General features: G+C 46.1%; 1 protein-coding gene across 1 annotated transcript; it reads left to right on the forward strand.

Moving 5' to 3' along the window:
* Positions 1-299: 299 nt before the first annotated feature.
* CA6 (carbonic anhydrase 6) lies at positions 300-23240 on the forward strand. Its single transcript, XM_082230170.1, has 10 exons — positions 300-317; positions 476-618; positions 4389-4568; positions 11312-11460; positions 13894-13989; positions 15295-15361; positions 15587-15744; positions 18334-18457; positions 19033-19131; positions 21149-23240. The coding sequence occupies exons 2-10, from the start codon at positions 540-542 to the stop codon at positions 21760-21762; spliced, it is 1566 nt and encodes a 521-aa protein (XP_082086296.1). The 5' UTR covers positions 300-317; positions 476-539; the 3' UTR covers positions 21763-23240.
* Positions 23241-23335: the final 95 nt, after the last annotated feature.

Here is a 23335-nt window from a genome sequence, read left to right on the forward strand (position 1 = left end):
GGCCGGTGGAGGGTCTGCTCTGGGAAGTGGGTGTGTTTTGTGTATCCTGAGGTCCAGGCAGAGAGTCTTGGAGGGCTGCCTTTGGCCCCCGGGCTGAAGGTTCCCTACCCCCCTCCCTGCCCTAATGCATGCTGGGAAGCATTAAACATTAATGCTTCCAGGACGCTGCTGTACAGAAGGCCAATAACGCCGGCTCCCGAGAGGGGAGACCGCGAGCTTTGCAAAAGTACAGAACGTTACATTGCCTTAGTGCCATTGACCTTGTGCTCTTTGCTGTTTTGCTATCCCATTAGAGTGCCTGGCAGCTCTTCTCCCAGGTGGGTCAATAAGATATCATTAAGAGATGTAAGCTTGGGGGAGGGAATACCCCAGCAGGTTGATGATATCTGTTATTGTTTTGGCAGGGAGCAGGGAAAGGTGGGGCGGGAGGGGGAAAAGGCTGGCTTTAAAGTAAATTGTTATTTACTCTTTCCAGAATAAATAAGAGAAGAAGACGGGCTGGTTCCTCGCTGGCACCGGCTTTCAGACTTGGGAGAGCCATGAGGACTAGCAGCTGGGTGTTCCCCCTGTTCTTTTTGCATCTGAGCTCTTCTCATGTCCTGCACTGGACCTACAAAGGTAATAAGGAGACAGGATTGGGATGGGGTGCGAGGAGAAGGGGGGTAGGCGCTGTGTTTAACAGTCTCCCTTCTGTTGATGGAAACCTGCAGGGTTGACACCCCGGTTGAAAAGAAAGGCTTAGATTGAAACTGAGCTCTAAGCTAGGCATATTTGCTCAGACATAAATCCAATTGGCTTCCAGCAAGATTTCCTTCCGAGCAAATAGGATCAGGATTGCAGCATCAAGCCCTGTAGCCCTACGCATGTAGGCTTAAAAATAATGCCAAGTCTGCGCATGTGACGGAATGATGGGGTTGAAAGGCAGTGTGGCATAGTGGCTAGTGCGTCAGGCGAGAGATTGGGGAAATGCAAGCATATATTTAAAGCACATTTCCTCTCCCCCAAGAATCCCGGGAACTGTAGTTTATTCCTCACAGAATTGTTGTTGTTAGCTCTCACAACAAACTACATATCCCAGAGTTCTTTGGTGGAAATGTGCTTTATAGTGTGCACATAGTGGCAGATTCAAATCCTCCTTTTGAGCTCTGAAGTGGTGACTTGGAGAAATTTACAACATCTCAGCTAGCTTGACTCACAGAGTTGTTGCGAGGATTTATTTATTTTTAAGTTCCCTGGGGGAAACATAGGGTATCAAAGGACTAAATAGAAATTGAGGTGGTTGTGTGGGTTGTACCATTACAGTGGGAGATATACAAGTTGTTGTTGTTGTTTTTAATGTTGTTCTGGGTAAAGGAAAATTCCATTCCTGCAGAAAAATATTTATTGTTTGTGGGGAAGGGTAGTGCAACCCCCTTAATACAACGAAGCAAGAACTTAACACCTCTTATGCTATGTTAGGGTTGCCATATTTCAAAAAGTGAGAATCCGGGCACAAGAGTTGTTGAGTTTTTTCGAACTATTTTTAAAGGAAATTTGCCGCAAAAACACCACTTCCGACCATTGTTCAAAACTCCCATTGTTCTAGGGCAATTTTGCGACAGGGAATTTCATTGGCATGAGCATTTTCTGAGCTCTGGCCGCAGTGCTGCGCCTGCAGATTAAAACCGCAGAGTGGAAGGAAAGGAGGACCTTTTTCTGCCTCCCCACTTCCAGCTACTCTCTGAAGACTGAAGAACAGACTCTCTTAAGAATATTAGGGGGGTGGGCAGGGGGAGGACTAGACCATGTGAACAATGAACACAATCTTTTAGCTGCAGTTCATTCATTTCCAGCTTTGTATTGTTATTTTAAAAAGTGTGCCTAGACATTCCGTTGTTGCGCCCAGAACCTAGGTTTAAGATGCCATTTGGCTCTTAGCTTTCATATCTCAGTTTCTAACACTGCTTATGACATGGGTTGCCATACACCTGGGTTTTCTTGGGCATGTTTACAGATTTTCATAAATTCCACCCAGACTCTATTTCCGACGGATGAATCCCGGATATGTCCTGGAAATTCCAGATGTATGGCAGCCCTAGCTATGTACATAATCTCTCTCTCTCTCTCTCTATATATATATATATATATACTGTATAAGCAATTACAGTGGTACCTTGGGATGCGAACAGGATCCGTTCCGGAGCCCCGTTTGCATCCTGAACAGAACGAAAGATGTGACAGCGTGTCTGCGCGTGCGTGGGTCGCATTGTGCCGCTTTCTCGCATGCGCGTGACATCATTTTGAGCGTCTGCGCAAGTGCGAGTGGCGAAACCCGGAAGTAATGCGCTCCGTTACTTCCGGGTTGCCGCGGAGTGCAACTCGAACACGCTCAACCCGAAGCACATTCAACTCGAGGTATGACTGTATCAGCCATGCAGATATATTGTCAGAAAACCGTAGGGAGAATCTATCCCTGGATTACAGGCTGCTCCCCACAAAAAAGGAACAGAGGAAGTGGAGTCAGACCAGACCACTGGTCCACCAAGCTCAGTAACACTTACACAGACTGGCAGTAATGCTGCAAGACTGCGCACAGGGATCTTTCCCTTCCCTTCCTGGAGATGCAGGCAAAGCAGATTCTCTAACTGCTCAGCTCCAGACTCCAGTCCTCCATTCATACGACCAAATCGATCTAGGATTGGAATGAGCAGTTGGCTCAGGCTCAACTAGAAAGCATTATGGCTGACCTGGGCACTAACTGGAGCTCTCTTCACTGTGACTCTCAACTCAGGGATAACCATTCTGGTGCCCTCCAGATGTTTCAGACTACAACTCCCATCATCCTGACGTTTGGCCCAGGGGGCTAGGTGTTGAGGGGAGTTGCAGTCGAACGTCATCTGGAAAGCCGCAGGTTCCTATCCCTGTTTTGAACAGTCTTAATAGCAGCCAGAACAGCCACTCATGCAGAGACACAGCAGGGAGCTTCCTTTCTGGAAGGTGCTCCCAGGAGCCTTGAGTCCAGGCATGGGGAAGCTGTGTCTCCCCGTCCCCCATATTGCTGGACTACAGCCTCCACCATCCTTCTCCATTAGCCATTCTTTCGGAGGCTGCTGCAAAAAGGCCAACGCGTCTGTTTTTGCCTTGTCTCTGCCGCACTTTCCTTTGGAAAGCGGTGAGTGTGGCGGAACGGATCAATGCCTCTGACCGCCAACAAGAGAACTGACAAAGATGAGAGGAAAGGTTTCCATATCGATTGCAAACAAAGCAGGGAGGTTTGAGAGGCAACCTTGAGGCCCCTACCAGGCCGTAAGAGCTAAATATACTGATAAGAGAGACATAGGGAGAGAGAGAGAGAGGAAAGGAAAGGAAAGAGCCTTGTCTATTTGCATGAGTTGCTTTAAAGATTTGGACATTAAAAGAATATTGGAGCTTTTACAGGCAAGCCCCACCACACTACCTAAACAGGCTGTTGTTTTCAAGCTGCGGTTGGCTGCCCTGCCCTGACTTGCTGTGATGTCATGGAATGTATTTTATTAATTAAACCACAGCAGCATCAACGTCTTTAGAGTGTTTATACACCAACTTCAGGGAATAGCACCCCGAGAAAGTTGCAGGCAGCAAGAGGAGATTCACTTGGATGTGTCTGAGTGGTCAGAGCATAAGAACACAACTTCTTAGGGAAGCATTTAGCACATAAAGCATTGCTTCACACCATAGATTTAAAGCACATTTAAACCACATGGCTCCCCCCCCCCCAAATTACCGGGAACTGTAGTTTACTTGTCACAGAGCTACAATTCCCAGAACCCTTGACAAACTACAGTTCCCATGTTGTTGTTTTTGAAGGGGGAAGCCATGTGCTTTAAATATACAGTCGTACCTCAGGTTACATACGCTTCAGGTTACATACGCTTCAGGTTACAGACTCTGCAAACCCAGAAATATTACCTCGGGTTAAGAACTTTGCTCCAGGATGAGAACAGAAATCGTGCTCCAGCGGCACGGCAGCAGCGGGAGGCCCCATTAGCTAAAGTGGTGCTTCAGGTTAAGAACAGTTTTAGGTTAAGAACAGACCTCCGAAACAAATTAAGTTCTTAACCTGAGGTACCACTGTATGGTGTACTTTCAGCCTAATATTTAACAGGAGGGAATTCCAAAAGGCTGGAGCCACCACACAGAAGGCCCTATTCCTGTATCATATGGACCTCCTGCAGGTGGCCCTCTCTTGTAGAGTGTGAGTGATCAATTGGGTATATAAGAGGAGAGACATGATAGTTCAGATATCCTTGTCTCAGGCTGCCTAGGGCTGTGTGCCTCAGAACTTCTACCTAAGACAATTTCTTCATTGCAAGCTCAGCCTGACAGCTTCTCCTCTTTCTCTTCCCTCCTCTCTGACTTTGCTTCTGAAGGGGAACTGGATGAAGTCCATTGGGGAAATCACTTCCCAGACTGCCTCGGGAAGCGTCAGTCCCCCATTGATATTCGGAAGAGGTCTGTCCAATACTCTCCAGAACTGGAACCGCTGGAGCTCCACGGCTATGCTGGGCCCCTGCAAGGAACCTTCACCATGACTAACAACGGGCATTCAGGTGAATATGAGCAACAGGTAAAAAAGGTGGTGAATCTGCTGAATGGCTGTGGGGAAGGGAGGACCATGGCTCCGTGGATGAGCATCCAAGATGTCCCAGGTTCAATCCCCAATGGCAACTCCAGGTACAGCTGGGAATGTCCCCTGCCTGAAACCCTGGCCTGCTGCTGCCAGTCAGTGTAGACCATACTGAGCTAGATGGAGCAAGTGTCTGACTTGGTATAAGGCAGCTCCCTGTGTTCCTGGGAATGTGTTTACCTGCCATGTCAAGTCCCGATTCACTTCCCAAATGCAGAATAACAATTCAAGACAAGGGTTATTTTCTAGATAAGCAAGCCCTTTAGGCTGCTAAATCAGCCCGTCGGCTGATAATAACAATGCATTTCAACAGTTCTTATTCTTTTCCAATTATGAGACTGTAAAGTAACTGAAAATCATTATCCTTTGTATTACTACTGTGGGGTTGTAGCTTGCCTAAGACCATGAAAACATAGCATTTCCCAATCTCTGTCTTAACCATGGTTATGAGATCAGGAGAACTCTGGAAGCTTGTAGCCTCCCTCAGCCTCTTTCTCCTCTCCTCTGCCATGCAAATGCTACTCTCCCTTCCCTAATCAGCATGAACCATGGTGTAGCTGGTTTCCCCAAATTTAAGGTAACCATGGTTAGCTTCAAACCCATTTGAAAACCAGATGACCCTTGAAACCATGGTTATCTTTAATCCCATTTAAAACCAGGGTTAGCTTGAAACTAATCTGAAACCAAAGCTAGCTTTAAACCCATTTGAAAGCAGGGCTTTAAATCCGTTTGCAACCAAGGTTAGAAGCCGGATATAAGTGCCAAACAGCCCCTGTTTTAAGCATGGTGTGAATTTTGGTGTGATACATAACATCAACCCTGCAATGTCTTTCAGATACCTAGTGATGGTTCAAGTCAGAGTTGTTGTTTTTTTACATTTTCAGCTGACTGTCATTCACAAAAGCTTCTTTTTTTAATTGAACGAGCTGCCTCTCCTGATCTCGTTTATTTCAGCTTCTTGCTTTGTCATCTCTTTCTTTTTCTTTTCTTTTTTTTTAAATCTATTCTGCTAATTTTGTGCTGATTTTCTCAAACTAGAGGCGGGCGATCCAGTCAGCACCATGTACACAATCGAGAATGTAGGAGTTGTTTGCATTTGTTCATGAGACATTAAAAAATAAAAGGACAAAAGAACAGCTTCCAAAGTTATATGCTGGCTAATCCTTCCCGTGCACTATGGGGATATTTCTAGAATTTATTTCTGACAGAGCATAACATGACGAGCAGCTGTGTGTGTGAGTTTTTTTATATCGGTATAATGTGAATTTGAAAAGCAGGGGGAATGTAGGAACACGGAAGCTGCTTTATCCCATGTCAGACCATTGGTCAATCTTGCTCAGTGTTGTCTACACTGACTGGCAGCAGCTCTTCATGTCTCACACAGGGGACATTCCTAGTGCTACCTGGAGATGCTTGGGAATCATGGGAATTGTAGTTTATTCCTTTGGGGTTATTCCTTCAAATGGCCATTGTAGTGGTTAGCAGCATACTACTCCTAAAAGCCTGGAGGTTCTTACTTAGCTGTGGGCAATAGCTACCAAGACTGCATAGCCACCATACAATTAAAGCACATGGTTTCTTCCAAAGAATCGTGGGTATGGTGTTTCCGTGTGCTGCTCTGGTTTGCCAGAAGCGGCTTAGTCATGCTGGCCACATGACCCAGAAGCTGTCTGCGGACAAACGCCGGCTCCTTCGGCCTATAGAGTGAGATGAGCGCCGCAACCCCAGAGTTGTCCGTGACTGGACTTAACGGTCAGGGATACTTTTACAGTGGTACCTCGGGTTACATATGCTTCAGGTTACATATGCTTCAGGTTACAGACTCCGCTAACCCAGAAATAGTACCTCGGGTTAAGAACTTTGCTTCAAGATGAGAACAGAAATTGTGCTCCAGCGGCGCGGCAGCAGCGGGAGGCCCCATCAGCTAAAGTGGTGCTTCAGGTTAAGAACAGTTTCAGGTTAAGAACGGACCTCTGGAACGAATTAAGTATGTAACCAGAGGTACCACTGTACTTTACCTTTACCTTTAAGTTAGGCAACATTCATACCATCCCTTTAAAGCACTGTGATACCAATAATTCTGGGAGTTCTAGCTTGCTAAGGATGCTGTTAGGAGGAGAGGACCCCTACTGACCTCTCAGAGTGACAATTCCCAGAGTTCCCTGGGAAGAGGGGGACCTTTGTTAAACCACTCTGGGAACTGTTGCTCTGTGAGGGGAATAGGGGGTCTCAGGAGCCCTTAGCAAACTACAGTTCCCAGGGTTCTTTGAGGGAAGCCACAGCTATTTAAAGTAGTATCATGCTCCAATTCTCCATATATCCCTGTGGTGTAGTGCTTAGGGTGTCAGACTGGGACCTGGGAGACCAGGGTTCAAATCTCCACTCTGTCATGAAACTTGAGTAAGTCATTGACTCCCAGCCTAACCTACCACACAGGGTTGTTGTGTGGATGAAATGGGGAGGAGGCGAGGGCCATGTGCTCCTTGAAGAGAAAGGTGAGGCAGGAATGCAATCAGAAGCAAAAACAAGAAACCATGGATGGCTGACAGATTTGGGGGGTGGGGAGAGCAGTGGAGCATTGAGACAAACTGTCTCCAGGGAAAGGAATCTCTAATTGTATTGCCCCAAGAGATCATTGTTGAGGCTGCCTGCTTATTATACACGGCGGTGTATGACCAGCCTCTCATTAGGGGGTTTCAGCACAGCGGCATTATCAGCCTTTGCTCTCTGAACATTAGTTGCTTTTTGGTGAACTGCTGTTTTTGTTGAGACCCCTTCCGTCTCTTTAAGTGCTCTGTATTTTGCATCCAGGCTCATTAACAGCACCATTGTTGTTGGTCAGCCTGAACCAATTTTTGTTAGGAGCGCATTGGCTGCCCAGGGCTTTGGCAAAACCCTGGCAATTTCCTTCAGCATGGAGGAAGAACAGAAGAACAGCCCCTCAGTCACAGAACCATAGAACTGCTGAGTTGGTAGGAACCCAATGCGTCATCCAGTCCAAACCCCTTCAGTTTATTTTTTGGGGTATTTATCCTTCACTCTCTGTGCACCTACAGGGGGAATGAAGGCACTGCTTCTCATGCAATCTCCCTGCCATCCTTCTAGGCTTTGTTGTTGTATAGTCGTTTAGTCGTGTCCGACTCTTTCTTCATGACCCCATGGACCAGAGCATGCCAGGCATGCCTGTCTTCCACTGCCTCCCGCAGTTTGGTCAAACTCATGTTCGTAGCTTTGATAACACTGTCCAACCATCTTGTCTTCTGTCGTCCCCTTCTCCTTGCGCCCTCAACCTTTTCCAGGAAGTCTTCTCTTCTCATGAGGTGGCCAAAGTATTGGAGCCTCAGCTTCAGGATCTGTCCTTCCAGTGAGCACTCAGGGCTGATTTCCTTCAGAATGGATACGTTTGATCTTCTTGCAGTCCATGGGACTCTCAAGAGTCTCCTCCAGCACCATAATTCAAAAGCACCAATTATTTGGCGATCTGTCTTCTTTATGGTCCAGCTCTCACTTCCATACATCACTACTGGGGAAAACCATACCTTTAACTATTCAGACCTTTGTCGGCAAGGTGATGTCTCTGCTTTTTAAGATGCTGTTCCTGGGCACTTTTGAGTCCCAGGAACTGGTATTACTTCCTGCAACAGAGGAGATAGAACATTGCCATCATGACTAGCAGCTGTTGAGAGCCTTATGCCCTATGAATTCATCCAATCCCCCTCTTAAACTATTGAAGGAGAGCAAGATTACTTAGATTAGAACATGGGTAGGCAAACTAAGGCCTGGGGGCCAGATCTGACCCAGTCACCTTCAAAATCCAGCCCACAAACGGTCCGGGAATCAGCACGTTTTTACATGAGTAGAATGTGTCCTTTTATTTAAAATGCATCTCTGGGTTATTTGTGGGGCCTGCCTGGTGTTTTTACATGAGTAGAATGTGTGCTTTATTTAAAATCCATCTCTGGGTTATTTGTGGGGCATAGGAATTCGTTTACAGTGGTGCCCCGCAAGACGAATGCCTCGCAAGACGGAAAACCCGCTAGACGAAAGAGTTTTCCGTTTTGGAGGTGCTTCGCAAAACAAATTTCCTATGGGCTTGCTTCGCAAGACGATAATGTCTTGCGAGTTCCTGCGGGTTTTTTCCCCTTCCCCCCCTTTTTCTAAGCCGCTAAGCCGCTTATCAGCTGATACGATAAGACGATAAGCCGCTAAAAGCCGCTAATAGCGCTAATCCGCTAATCCGTCAATGGGCTTGCTTCACAAGACGAAAAAAAACCCGCTAGATGAAGAGAATCACAGAACGGATTCTTTTTGTCTTGCGAGGCACCACTGTATTATTTTTTTTCAAAATATCGTCTGGCCCCCCACAAGGTCTGAGGGACAGTGGACCAGCCCCCTGCTGAAAAAGGTTGCTGACCTGACCCCTGACTTAGAACATCAGAAGAGCCCTGCTGGGTCAGGTCAAAGGCTCATCTAGTCCAGCATCCTGTTCTGACAGAGCCAGCCAGGCCAAAATTGTTCTTTGCCAGCCGCTGGTACACAGAGACACCTGCCTCTGACAGTGGAGGGAGGCTGTGCAGTCTTCCCTTATTCGTTTGTTTGCATTCCTAACCACAAAAAGAAGTCAAGTTTGCTCTTTCCAAAGTGTATTTGCTGGGGTGTAAAAAAACCAAAACAAAAACGCGGTCCTGGTTGTCAGTGGACCTTCCTCCCAGTTTGTCCCAATGACCTTCTTTGCAATTCTGTTTTGCTTCCCCCCACCCCCACGTTCCCCTCCCCATGTTGACCAGGCTGCTCAGAAAAAGTAAACAGGGAACAACCCCAATTATGAAACCACGGTTCAATGCATGATTACACAATTAAACCATTTTTTTTTGGTTTGTATATCATTATGGCACTTGCTGCAGGCTGTGTTTGTGGGTGTATTTTTTATTTTAACTTCGGTTTTTGTTTTGATCCCATCCCTCACAAAGGGTATAATCTGCAGAAAGAAACATGTTTTCGGTTGGCTTGCCCTTGGGAGAGCTCCTGAACAAAAGCATTCATCTCCTTCTGAATTCCAAAGCAGGTTGGGAATCAGATCCGCTCATGTTCCTTGCAAAGGAATGAAATGTTCTATTCACAGTTTGGCAGGGGATTTTATAGAGAGGAGGAAGAGTCCATTGTTTCCTGCTTTCTCTCCCCCCCCCCTCTTTCTGTCCTTCATTCTGGATTAGATCTATGGCTCCTAAAGTAACGACCAAGTTAATATTGTTCTAAATAACAATAATTGCATTTGTTAGTTGTTTGGGACCAGTTTACCTGTGAGATATTGCCTAACCCCATGTATGCACTCTCGGCATCTTCCATCTACAGAAATGGCACTGCTCCAGGTGCCACAGAATATTCATTCCACATTTATGAGAAATTGATCTTTTAGTGTCACAGCACTTACACTTTGGAACTCCCTGCCTCATGATATCAGGCAGGCACTTTCACTGTGCTCTTTTAATTGCCTGCTGAACATATATTTTTTTTTAGAGAAGCCTGCCCAGAAATGTAGAACATTCACAGGTGTCTTAATCATGTTTTCAGCTCGTTGTTTGTTTTAATTCTTTTTGAAATGTTTTAAATAGTTGCTTTTGACTGTTTTATTTGCTGATCATTTGACTGTTTTATTCTTTTTGTTAACCCTGTTGAAGTTGCTTTTTACAGTATATAAATTTTATGAGATAAATAAGTAAGAAAAAGAAATGTCCCAAAGCAGCTGAATTAAAAAATAAGATACAAGCAAATCAAAAGCCAAATGTAAAAGGGTATACATTATAAAATTCCTAAAATAAGAAAGAGAAGCTAAAAGATGAGCCACCTTAACCACTAAAAGCCTGGGTAAATGAAAATTCCTTAGGCTGGCATCTAAAAACTGAGGATGATGTTTCCAAACCTGTTTCTATCCTGTATTACAGACATGCAAATGCAGCCTCAAAACCAGAAAGGAAAATTATTACTCCTAGGTGGTGGTTGTTGTGTGTGTGTGTTTTTTTTAAATACCAGTGTATCTTGGATTCATCAAGGAGGCATGTTTTAAAATCTAAGAGGCTCAAAGCAGGCTGTTTTCTGGCTCTCACTCCTTCTGCTTTTGCCATTGCCTGAGCAGCTGTGATGGCATGGAACATTCACAAACATTCTAACAGTTCTGGGGAGAACTGGCCAGCAAGGGCACCTTCACAAGTGCAACTTTTTAAAAGGAAAAGAAAAGTTACCAAGGGTTAACACTGCAACATTATTTTACAGTGGTACCTCAGGTTACATATGCTTCAGGTTACATACGCTTCAGGTTACAGACTCTGCTAACCCAGAAATAGTGCTTCAGGTTAAGAACTTTGCTTCAGGATGAGAACAGAAATCGTGCTCTGGCGGCGCAGCGGCAGTAGGAGGCCCCATTAGCTAAAGTGGTGCTTCAGGTTAAGAACAGTTTCAGGTTAAGAGCAGACCTCCGGAACAAATGAAGTACTTAACCCGAGGTACCACTTACATTGCTCTTGAACGTTGTGAACGAGGAACAAAATCAAACAGTGGAACAATCAATCAATCAATCAATCAATCAATACCCATGTGGTTATTACAGCCTTGCTGTAACAGAGTTGTTTTCCACCTGACCTCACTTCCTGCTTTCACTCTGCCTCCCAGTCCAGATAGACCTTCCTTCAACCATGACCATCACCAAAGGGCTACCTGGGACCTTCACGGCTGTCCAGTTCCATTTCCATTGGGGAGGAATGGATCTTGAGACCAGTGGCTCGGAACACACAGTGGATGGGATGAGGTACATTGCCGAGGTACATTTAATTGCTTGTTTGGTTATTAAAGGTAAAGGTAAAGGTACCCCTGCCCGAGCGGGCCAGTCTTGACAGACTCTGGGGTTTGTGCGCCCATCTCACATCTATTGGCCGGGGGCCAGCGCTGTCCGAAGACACTTCCGGGTCACGTGGCCAGCGTGACAAAGCTGCATCTGGCGAGCCAGCGCAGCACACGGAACGCCGTTTACCTTCCCGCTGGTAAGCGGTACCTATTTATCTACTTGCACCCGGGGGTGCTTTCGAACTGCTAGGTTGGCAGGCGCTGGGACCGAACGACGGGAGCGCACCCCGCCGCGGGGATTCGAACTGCCGACCTTTCGATCGGCAAGCCCTAGGCGCTGAGGCTTTAACCCACAGCGCCACCCGCGTCCCTTTGTTTGGTTATTACCACCCCTTTATATCCCAGCTTTCCTTTCAGGGAGCTCAAGTGTGGTGTAGTGGTTAAGAGTGGTAGACTCATAATCTGGTGAACTGGGTTCGCGTCTCTGCTCCTCCACATGCAGCTGCTGGGTGACCTTGGGCCAGTCACACTTCTCTGAAGTCTCTCAGCCTCACACACCTCACAGAGTGTTTGTTGTGGGGGAGGAAGGGAAAGGAGAATGTTAGCCACTTTGAGACTCCTTAAAGGGAGTGAAAGGCGGGATATCAAATCCAAACTCTTCTTCTTCTTCTTCAAGGTGGTGCGCTAGGTTCTCCAGTGGGCTTTAAGTCTGAGCCAAGACTTGAATCCTGGTCTCCCAAGTCGTAGCCTGACACTCTTAACCACAACACTGAGCTGGCAGAAGCTCTCCTAGCTTTGGAAAGACACCCTTCTGGGCAGCTTTTAGAGGGCTACATGCTGGCAGTGGGCATAGCCAGAGGCGAAAATGGGCAGACAAGCTTTTCCTCTATCTGAGCTGTGTTCTGGTCATGGGTGGGGGTTGCCTATTCTGACACATGCCTGTTTGAGCACTCGGTTCGAAGGCACGAGATCGAATCCTGCCATTGTAATGTCTTTAGCTTCCTCAGGAAAAATGTCAAGGGGTTGTTTTCCTTTGCCTCCATGCAGAGGAAAAAGGGGAAAAACCAAACACCCGCACTCACAAACCCATAGGAAAAGCAGAAGGTACTTTATACCAGGTCAAGACTATTTCCAGTTGAGCCTGGTATTGCCGACTGACTGGTAGCCACTCTCTAGCAGTGTGGGATTTGAGCACATAGTAAGTAAGCCAGAGCATAGGGCCTCAGATCACGAGGGGCCTCCAAATACAAAAAAAATAAAAATCACCAAATGTTATGGTTGTGCTGCAGACCGCAAACCAGCGATCTAAGGCCACACCCATGCATACATTTAAAGCACTCTTCTGCCACATGCAACAATCATGGTTTCCCCCAAATAATTATGGGAGCTGTAATTTTTTGAGAATTGTAGCTCTGTGAGGGGCCATAATTATTATTATTTTTTTAAGTGCTATGGGCCCTTTTAAATTTGACTTATGTTAGGGCCTCAACATGTCTTCATCTGGCCTGCTCTTCAAGTGTCAGGAACAGAGAGTTTTCCCATCACTTCCTATTACTGGAATAAATTGAAGGGAGACCTGCAGCCTCTGAATTAACACCCTCTGAATTAAAAATTCTTCAGGAGGTTTAGCACCATCACCTTTGGTTTTACTCAGAATAGGTTGCTTTGTTTTGCTTGTTAATCGCTCTGCAAATGCAATTCACTTACCAACGCCAAGATGTCTGTGTTATCAGGGCAACCTTTTGTGGGTGTGAATGGCCTGTTAAGAGTGCAATTAGCACAGACACACCTTCTATGCAATTCTTTTCCTTCTGACCCCCATTGATTACAATTGCTACCAGCCATGGATCAGGCATCCAACAGAGTGGATTATTGTCCAGGAAACCTCATGCAATCATAAATTGGTCAGTCTGTAAAGAGGCAGGGAAAAGCTTTGGTTTTCCTGCAGGAGAATAACACAGCTACCCTTTTGTAATTGTTGCTTAAAAACAAAATCAAACTAGAGAGACACAAAGGTATAATGATTCTGGTTTCACAGACAAACTATAGGATTGAAGAATGGCTTGGAATAACTTTATTTCTCCATAGACCATCAGGATCAAATGTAGAAATATATATATATTTTAAAAAATGTCCAGTAGCACCTCGTGCATGCACACAAAAGCTCATACCAAGAACAAATTTAGTTGGTCTCTAAGGTGCTACTGGACATTTTAAATATATTTTTATATTTTAATATATTTTAATATATATATTTTTAATATATTTCTCCTGCGTCAGACCAACACGGACCAACACAGCTACCTACCTGAATCTAGGATCAAATGTGTATGTGCAAGGCATGTGCTCTACCTCTCAGCAAATGGCCTTGCCTGGCTTTTTAACCACTGCCATCCTTATCCTTTCCCCAGCTGCATATCGTCCATTACAACTCAGCCAAGTATGCAAGCATCGAACAAGCGAAGGTTCAACCGGATGGCTTGGCAGTTCTGGCTTTTCTCTTCGCGGTAGGTAGCTAATTCAGGTTGAATCTATCTATTTAAATTGAAGATGCATTTGGGGAAAGTTTCAGATTCCCGAAAGTTAGTTGAGATCTAGAATTGGCGGAAAGTTTGTTCGTTTTTCTTCTTCTTTTGCACACTGTTGCAAACAATTTGGATTTTAAAAAGAGAGAAACCACGAGGGGGCGCCAGACAAAAAGAAACTGCAAAATGCGAAAGAATGTTATCTCTGTGGCTTTTCCCTGTGTCAAAATGTAACAGTAAAGCAGGTATCCTCAACCTGCAGCCGTCCAGATGTTTTGGCCTACAACTCCCATGATCCCTAGCTAACAGGACCAGTGGTCAGGGATGATGGGAATTGTAGTCCAAAACATCTGGAGGGCCAAAGGTTGGGGATGCTTGTGGTAAAGCATATTATCAATGAGTGGAGAGAGAGAGAAAACATAGAAAGCTGCCCTATGTTGATCCATCTAGCTGAATATTGCCCACTCAGACTGTCAGTGGCTCTCCAGGATTTAAGGCAGGTGATATTCCCAGTCATATCTGGAGTATTGAATTTAGGGCCTTCTGCATGCAAAGCCGGTGCTATAACCACTGAGTAGTAGTAGTAGTAGTAATAGTAATAAGAATAATAATTAATAATAATAATTTTATTTATACCCCGCCCTCCCCGGCCAAGTCCGGGCTCAGGGTGGCTGACACTGAATATAAATACAGTAAAAACATTAAAAAACAAAACAAAAAACAAACAAAAACAGTTGATTAAAATATGTTAGAATACAGTTTAAAATGCAGCTTAAAATGCAGCCTCGTTTTAGTGGTAGCCTGTAGATCGTGAAGATCGTGAAGCTGAGGCTCCAACACTTTGGCCACCTCATGAGAAGAGAAGACTCCCTGGAAAAGACCCTGATTTTGGGAAAGATGGAGGGCACAAGGAGAAGGGGACAACAGAGGATGAGATGGTTGGACAGTGTTCTTGAAGCTACCAACATGAGTTTGACCAAACTGCGGGAAGCAGTGGAAGACAGGAGTGCCTGGCGTGCTCTGGTCCATGGGGTCACGAAGAGTCAGATGCGGCTAAACGACTAAACAACAACAACATAGATCAAAGCCATAAGGGGGGGGGGGAAACGTCAAATATTCACCAGGGCCAACTATCCATGCTGGTCCTACATGGGCCGTCAAAAAGAGCCAAGGGGAAATTTATATACAAATCCCATATAAGTGGTTCCATAAAAAAAATAGACATTCCCCACATTCATTTCCCATTTGAACATGCCCCATGTTAAATACTACCCTTCTTTCTTGCAGGATGGCAACCTAGAAAACACTTACTATAGCGACTTCATAGCCAACTTGGCCAAAATCAAGTATGCAGGTATGTTTCCCTTTAAACATTGGCATGGTATTTCTTGGTCAGGCAAGATGAAGGTGGTTGATTTCGATTCTTTGCCACCCTGGTTTTGAGCAATGGGATATCGCTGCAGTGCTAGCTAGCTGCTGAAAGCAGTCACCCAGTATTTGATCTGCTTTGGATATTGCATAAAATTGCTAAGCTGTGTGTGTGTGTGTTTGTGTGTGTGTGTGTGTATTTTTTTTTTAGGGCAGTCAACTACACTCAACACTCTGGATCTCCTGTCCATGCTTCCAGAAAACCTTGCCAATTTCTATAGATACCAGGGCTCTCTGACCACACCTCCCTGCACAGAGAACGTGATTTGGACTATATTTGATTCACCCATCAAGCTGTCTCACACGCAGGTAAGAAAGCACTGGTCTGCATTGGTCTGTCTGTTCCTTTTTGTTGTTGTTGAATTTATCAGTCGCTTTTCAGAATTACCGCATTTTTCGCTCTGTAAGGCGCACCCGACCATAATGCGCACCTAGTTTTTAGAGGGGGAATTCAAGAAAAGAAATATTACCGTATTTTTCGCTCTATAACACGCACCCAACCATAACACGCACGTAGTTTTTAGAGGAGGAAAATCCGTAGGCATGCCACCCGTAGGCATTCCCTCCATAACACGCACAGACATTTCCCCTTACTTTTTAGGAGGAAAAAAGTGAGTGTTATGGTGCAAAAAATACGGTATTTAAAGGTAGCGCTGAGCAAAGCCTGTATGCATCCCAGGCTCTGCTCAGCACTCCCTTTCACGAGCCGTGTAGTGTGTGTGTGTGTGTGGCTCTTGGGGGCTTTTCCTGAGGAGGGAGAAGGGCAGCCTGTCACTGACGGGGGAAGTCTGGGTGCCGCCCCCCTCAGCCCCAGGGATCACACATTCGCTCCATAAGACGCACAGACATTTCCCCTTAGTTTTTAAGAGGGAAAAAAGTGTGTCTTATGGAGCGAAAAATATGGTAAATCCCCGAAGCGATTTACAGCAAGGTTAGGGACGCCGGTGGCGCTGTGGGTAAACCTCAGTGCCTAGGACTTGCCGATCGTATGGTCGGCGGTTCAAATCCCTGCGGCCGGGTGAGCTCCCATCGTTCAGTCCCAGCTCCTGCCCACCTAGCAGTTCGAAAGCACTCTTAAGTACAAGTAGATAAATAGGGACCGCTTTATAGCGGGAAGGTAAACACCGTTTCCGTGTGCTGCTCTGACTCGCCAGCTGCAGCTTCGTCACGCTGGCCACGTGACCCGGAGGTGTCTTCGGACGGCGCCAGCTCACGGCCTCTAGAGCGAGATGAGCACGCAACCCTAGAGTCGGACACGACTGGCCCGTACGGGCAGGGGTACCTATAATACAGTAATATAAATGTATAAAACATATTAAAACCGTAGGCTATGTAAACAGCATACATTTAAAGCACATTTATGCCACATTGTGCCCTCCAAAGAGTTTTGGGAATTATAGGTGGTTAAAGATGCTGGGGATTTTATCACTGAGATGGAGCAAACTACATGGTCCGAGCCCCATGTTGGGCAAAATATTCTTGCATTTCAGGGGGTTGGACCTGATGACCCTTAGGATCCCTTCCAGCTCTATGATCAATCAACACCAGCCCTTGATGCAACCACCAATAACACGCCCAATAGCCACTGACAACCTCCGGCTTGCGGCAGCAACCAATCCCATGTCCCCCCTATGCATTATCCGCGTATAAGACGACCCCAAATTTTTAACATAACTTTTTAATAAGAAACATCGTCTTATAAACGGGAAAGTATGGTATTTGCCTGGCATGGCAATGCTGTCAAAATAGATGTTGGTGTCAGGAGCTCGTCCTACTCTCGAGTAGGACCCTGGCAGAGACACATGCCTAACTGGCATGTTCCCTCGCTCCTGGTTGATCGTTCGTGAGCTTCAAAAGCTTTCTTTTGCCCGAACATCACAGCAACTGATGCCAACAGACATTGGCACACTTAGGGATCTGCAGAGTCTTCACAGCTTGCATAACAGACCTCAGCAACTCAGCATTTTGGCTAATCTACTTTATTTACATATAAACACACACGGAGCACTGCAACATGGCTCTCTCTCTCTCTTGCATCAGACAGCAAAGAGAAAAAACAAAGGACAATAGTCCCACTTCACGGAACACAGTAACACAAACATCCTGTTTCCGTCACTTCCCACTCTGTGGAGTCAAAACATACACCGTCATGTGATAGACAAAAATCCCATGACTGCAATCATGGAGCGGGAATTCTAACAGTCGAGTGGACTTTCCTGGGATAACCATCCCCCAGGGAGCTATTCCACCCTCTGGAGTTAACGCACAAGGCTCAGATTATCTCAAGGCCCAGGCAAGTTCATATGAGGAAAGATGTTCCTTTAGGTAAAGGGGTCCCAATTATTATTTATTACTCTATATGAGTAGATTAGTGAGCCCCAGCAAACAGCTTGCTCCATCTCCTACTTCAAAACCAAGCAATGTTAAAGACGAACCAGCAAAGATGCTGCAGCAGAATGTTAAACTATACCACACAGGGAGCCAGTGTGGTCTAGTGGTTAAGAGCGGTGGACTCGTAATCTGGTGAATCGGGTTCAGTTCCCCGCTCCTCTACATGCAGCTGCTGGGTGACCTTGGGCCAGTCACACTTCTCTGAAGTCTCTCAGCCCCACTCACCTCACAGAGTGTTTGTTGTGGGGGAGGAAGGGAAAGGAGAATGTTAGCCGCTTTGAGACTCTTTCGGGTAGTGATAAAGCGGGATATCAAATCCAAACACTTAAATGTTGCAGCCTGTCTACCTCCTGTTCCCAAGAGGAATGGCTCTAGGTCGGGTCTTCAGCAAGCCTTGGAATAGGAAGGAGCCTTGAAGTTCTGTTTCCAAAGGTAGGACAGAGGTGGAATGTCAAGGAGGAGGAGATTCCTGTTTTTCTTGAACATATTGCTTGGCTTTTTTGGTAGGTTAAGCTGCTGGAGAATGCCTTATTGGACTGGGAGAACAATACCCTGAGGAACGATTACCGCCACGTCCAGCCCCTCAATGACCGGATAGTCCAATCGTCTTTCCAAGCCAAGGTTACCAAAGGTACAATTGAGTAGCTTAAGGCCAGCAGGGAGGCAGGCGACAGGAGTGGAGGACCCTAGGCCTTAAAAGCATGAGAAGAGCCTGCTGGATCAGGCCAAAGGCTCATATAGCAGCACCCTGTTCTCACAGTGGCCAGTCACGTGCTCCAGTGGCAAGCACCCAAGCAAGACTCTAGCACAAGAGCCTAGCATAAGCCTGCCTTATGTTAATGCAGAAAGCACTGCTGAGACGACAGTCGTACCTTGGAAGTCGAACGGAATCTGTTCCAGAAGTCCTGGACTTCCAAAACCTTCGGAAAGCAAAGTATGGCTTCCGATTGGCTGCAGGAAGATCCCCGTTGGATGTTTGGCTTCCAAAAATAGTGCGCAAACCGGAACAGTCACTTCCGGGTTTACGGCGTCTGGGAGCCAAAAAGTCTGAGAACTAAGCTGTTCATATAATAATTAAAAAATTTATTTATACCCTGCCCTCCCCAGCCAAGACCGGGCTCAGGGCGGCTAACAACTAAGGTACGACTGTATATAAAAATAAGAAGAGGATCAAGCCTAACTATCATTATCCTTCCATCGCTCCAGAAATGTGTCACCCGTCAACTGTCTCTTCCAGCCTTGATGAAATACGGACTCAGCTGCAGGCGATGAAGAAGCACGTTCTGGCTATCATGGGGAAACCTGGTAAGAGAATAAGACTTCTTCCCCTCCCCACGCCCTGATTATTTATGGCACGTTTTCTGTTCTTAAATTTTGCAAGTTGCTAGGAGACTTCTTATTTATTGGATTTAGGCCCTAACCTTCCTCTCCAAGGAGGCCAGGGCGCCAAACAGATTTAGAAACAAAACCATAGCAAACACATTCTAAAACAGGTTAAAACACTTAAAAATGATAACAATTGAAAACATCTTTTAAAAAACCCCCAGTTGCGATTAAAAACATTCTTCTATCCAGTGATCTTTGGGTCGCCGGGAATTGCATCCCTCAGCTACTAAATGCCTGGGTGGACAGGAATGTTTTCTTAAAAAAAAAAAAATTTAATTCAGTTTTACAATATACACTTGAATTTAAACATTAATAATTATAAGCATATAGGATTCCCTGAACCCTTAGATTTCCCTCCACCCCTCCATGGTTTCTATTGTCAAACTTTTTCTACTGCATCTTATAGTTTCTCCATTTATCTTAAAAATCTATTTTTACTTTAGTTTTTCATATATCACAAGTGTTGCTATAATCCTGCCAAAGTTTTTAGTTGTTTACAGTGTTCTCTTAAATAACTTATAAAATTTTCCCATTCCTTGATAAAGTTTCTATCTTCCTGGTTTCTGATTTTCCTGGTCACTTTTGCCATTTTGGCGTAATCCATCATCTTTATCAGCCATTCATCCCTGGTGGGGACTTTATCTTCTTTCCATCTCTGGGCCAGTAGTACCCACGCTGCTGTCGTTGCGTACATAAATAGTCTTTTCTACTCCTTTGGTATTCCTGCATCTAGAATTCCTAATAGAATAGCTTCTGATTTTTCCACAAACATTATTTTAATAAAAAAAAAATCAACTCATTATATATCATATCCCAGAATGCTTGGGTTATCCTGCACATCCACCTCATGTGGTAAAACGTGCCTTCCTTCTCCTTCCAACATACATTTGAAGCAGTTCTATACATTTTTGCTAATTTAAAAAGGTAAAGGACCCCTGACAATTAAGTCCAATTGCAGACGACTCTGGGGTTGCGGCGCTCATCTCGCTTTACTGGCTGAGGGAGCCGACGTTTGTCCACAGACAGTTTTTCTGGGTCATGTGGCCAGCATGACTGAGCCGCTTCTGGCGAAACCAGAGCAGCGCACGGAAACGCTGTTTACCTTCCCGCCGGAGTGGTACCTATTTATCTACTTGCATTTTTGGCGTGCTTTTGAACTGCCAGGTTGGCAGGAGCTGGGACCGAGCAACAGGAGCTCACCCCGTGGCGGGGATTCGAACCGCCGACCTTCTGATCGGCAAGCCCAAGAGGCTCAGTGGTTTAGACCACAGCGCCACCCGCACCCCTTTTGCTAATTTAGCAGGTGTTAAATACCAGCGAATGGGACGCGGGTGGCGCTGTGGGTAAATCATCAGCACCTAGGACTTGCCGATCGCATGGTCGGCGGTTCGAATCCCCGCAACGGGGTGAGCTCCTGTCATTCGGTCCCAGCTCCTGCCCACCTAGCAGTTCAAAAGCAGCCTTAGGTGCAAGTAGATAAATAGGTACCGCTTTATAGTGGGAAGGTAAACGGCATTCCGTGTGCTGTGCTGGTGCTGGCTCGCCAGAGCAGCTTCGTCACTCTGGCCACGTGACCCGGAAGTGTCCGCGGACAGTGCTGGCTCCCGGCCTCTTAAGTGAGATGAGCGCACAACCCTAGAGTCTGTCAAAACTGGCCCGTACGGGCAGGGTTACCTTTACCTTTAAATACCAGTGATACATCATTTTCATATAATTTTCCTTCAACGTACAGCATGCTGTAAATTTTAAGACAGGAATGTTTTCAAATTCATCCTGAATTCACCCAGCTGCTCACATCCCCTTAAACAAAGGGCAGTGGGTTATGGTTCTGCTAGAAGAGGACCAGCCTATCGCAGAACGAGCAGTTCCGATGGGTTGTCCCAAGTGTCCGTTCAAACCCAGCCCACACCTGAGAGGTTCTGATTGGTTCTTCCAGGTCACATCCCGGTCCACACCCAAGCCCTTTACTTCTCCCGCGACAACACGGCCAGCTACGCCGAGGTGCGCCCCCTGCAGGCCATGATGCTCAAAACCTTCACGCTTTGCTTCTGGGCCCAGAACTTGAACGAAGGGCGGCAAACGGTCTTCTTCTACTCCACCCCGGAGAGGGACAACGAGCTGGTGGTCACCGTGGGCATGGGCGTAGGCGTGTCCATTGGGGGCACCTCGGTGCAGTTCAACTTGCACCGCAAGTCCGAGGAGTGGGTCCACCACTGCGTCACTTGGGCCTCCGACTCGGGCACCGTCAACCTGTGGGTCAATGGAGCCAAGGGCACGGTCAAGGACGTCCAGAGAGGTTACGTGATCCAGAGCGGCGGGAAGGCGCTCCTTGGGAAATACAAGAACCCTGTGATGGACATCTTCGCCAACCCGTTTTCTGGTTGGATGAGCCACGTCAACCTCTGGAGCAGCCTCTTGGACAACGACGACGTCCAGGAGCTCACTTTGTGCAAACATGACAACCAGAAGGGGGATATCATATCTTGGGGGGAAACACCCATGACCCTGTGGGGGGGAGTGGTGGTGGATGCTGACACCAGCTGCGGGTGATTCTCGCTGATCAGGCATGAATCCATGCTGAGTGGTTAAAAAAAAAAACCCTGATTGGTTGGGACGCAAATGTAGTCTTTACTCCCCACATTTCCTTCAAGATATCCAGAATATAGACTGAGTCTCCTTCCACGCCGAGAGCCTCTCTAGGTCTTCTAATGACTGGGCCAGATCCTTGAGGGGAGAGGAGGGGATATTCTCGTTGCAGGAAAATCTCGCCATGCGATGAGGAGAATGCCCCGTATTTCTTTCATGTTTATTACCGATTATGTCAGCATGGAATGGAAATGAACACAAACTGCAGGAGAGGGCGAGAGGCGGAGAGAAAAAGAAAACCTCATTCTGGTTGTACTCAATTTTGTTGTTGTTGTTTGGTGGCCTGTTTGTGAGATCATGTAGAATTTTCTGCGTTTCAGATACTTCTCCCTGCATAGCATGATAATCCTTGTAGCGAGGGACCCTGGGAGAAGTAAAGGTAAACCACCTGTTTGTGCCACACAGAGTCCTCCTTATCAAGAGATAGACAAAGCCTTAGATTTAGCTGGCAGGTTTAGCCCTGTGTGGCTAATGTGAGGGGTGGGAAGGAGACCCTCACCCTCTTCCCATCCCCATCAAGTTTGGGTCACATCCTCACCATTCATTGAATGCTGCCCTTATGCCACTCCCTTCCCCCAGAGAATCTTTGGAGCTGTAGTTTAAGGGTGCTGGGAACTATAGCTCTGCAAGGGGTTTCCTAACCACTCTCGGCACCCTTAACAAACTACTGTTCCCAGGATTACTTTGGGGGAAGCCATGCCTTGTTAAAAAGCGGTGTAAGAGTGTGTTAAATGTATAGTGTGTGATGACTACCTATCTGCCTAAACATTTTGCATGATTCAGAGCCATCCTAGATCCTTGCTTGCCCTGTTGTCTTAAGTCCCGAAAACATATCCTCCAGGAGACAGGCTTTCATATCTGCATGGGTGTCATTGATGCCACATCTGTACTTCATAGGATCCTGATGTGTGTGTGTGTGTGTGTGTGTATTGGTGACATTGTTTCAAAATACGCAACTGAATCTTATTTCATGCATGGATAGACATATATACTTCCTGATATATGGTTACTGCCATTTTGTTTCGGAAGGGAAGATTAGCCTGCAGGCGTGATCCTGAGAAAAACCACATTTGAATTTAAATCAGAGAGGTTTACAGGCCTCCAAGCATTGATTGGATAAATCATCTGGGTGTGATCAGAGTGCTGAGCTTAGGTTTATGAAAACAGGAGGACACAGGCCTCTCTTTGAAGCAAAATTATTTGCAAAACCCCTTAGGGCTTAACCTCAATCAACTCCACCTGGGAAACTGGAGAGGGGATTAAATCAATGCTGTGTGCATTTCATGGCAAAACAAACATGTTTGGGGTTTTTTGTTTTCTTCTTTGGCTCGTAGAGGCAGTACAACCATGTTATAATGATAATAAAGTATGCACCAGTTAAACCTGGCTTGTCATTCCTGAGTTTTAGCAACGCTAAACATCCTTGTGTTTTTTCCAGGCTTTATAAGATGGCTTTTATTTTTTATTTTTTGCTGTA

This window comes from Podarcis vaucheri (assembly GCF_965113315.1).
Source record: "Podarcis vaucheri genome assembly, chromosome: 7".
Classification (NCBI taxonomy): domain Eukaryota; kingdom Metazoa; phylum Chordata; class Lepidosauria; order Squamata; family Lacertidae; genus Podarcis; species Podarcis vaucheri.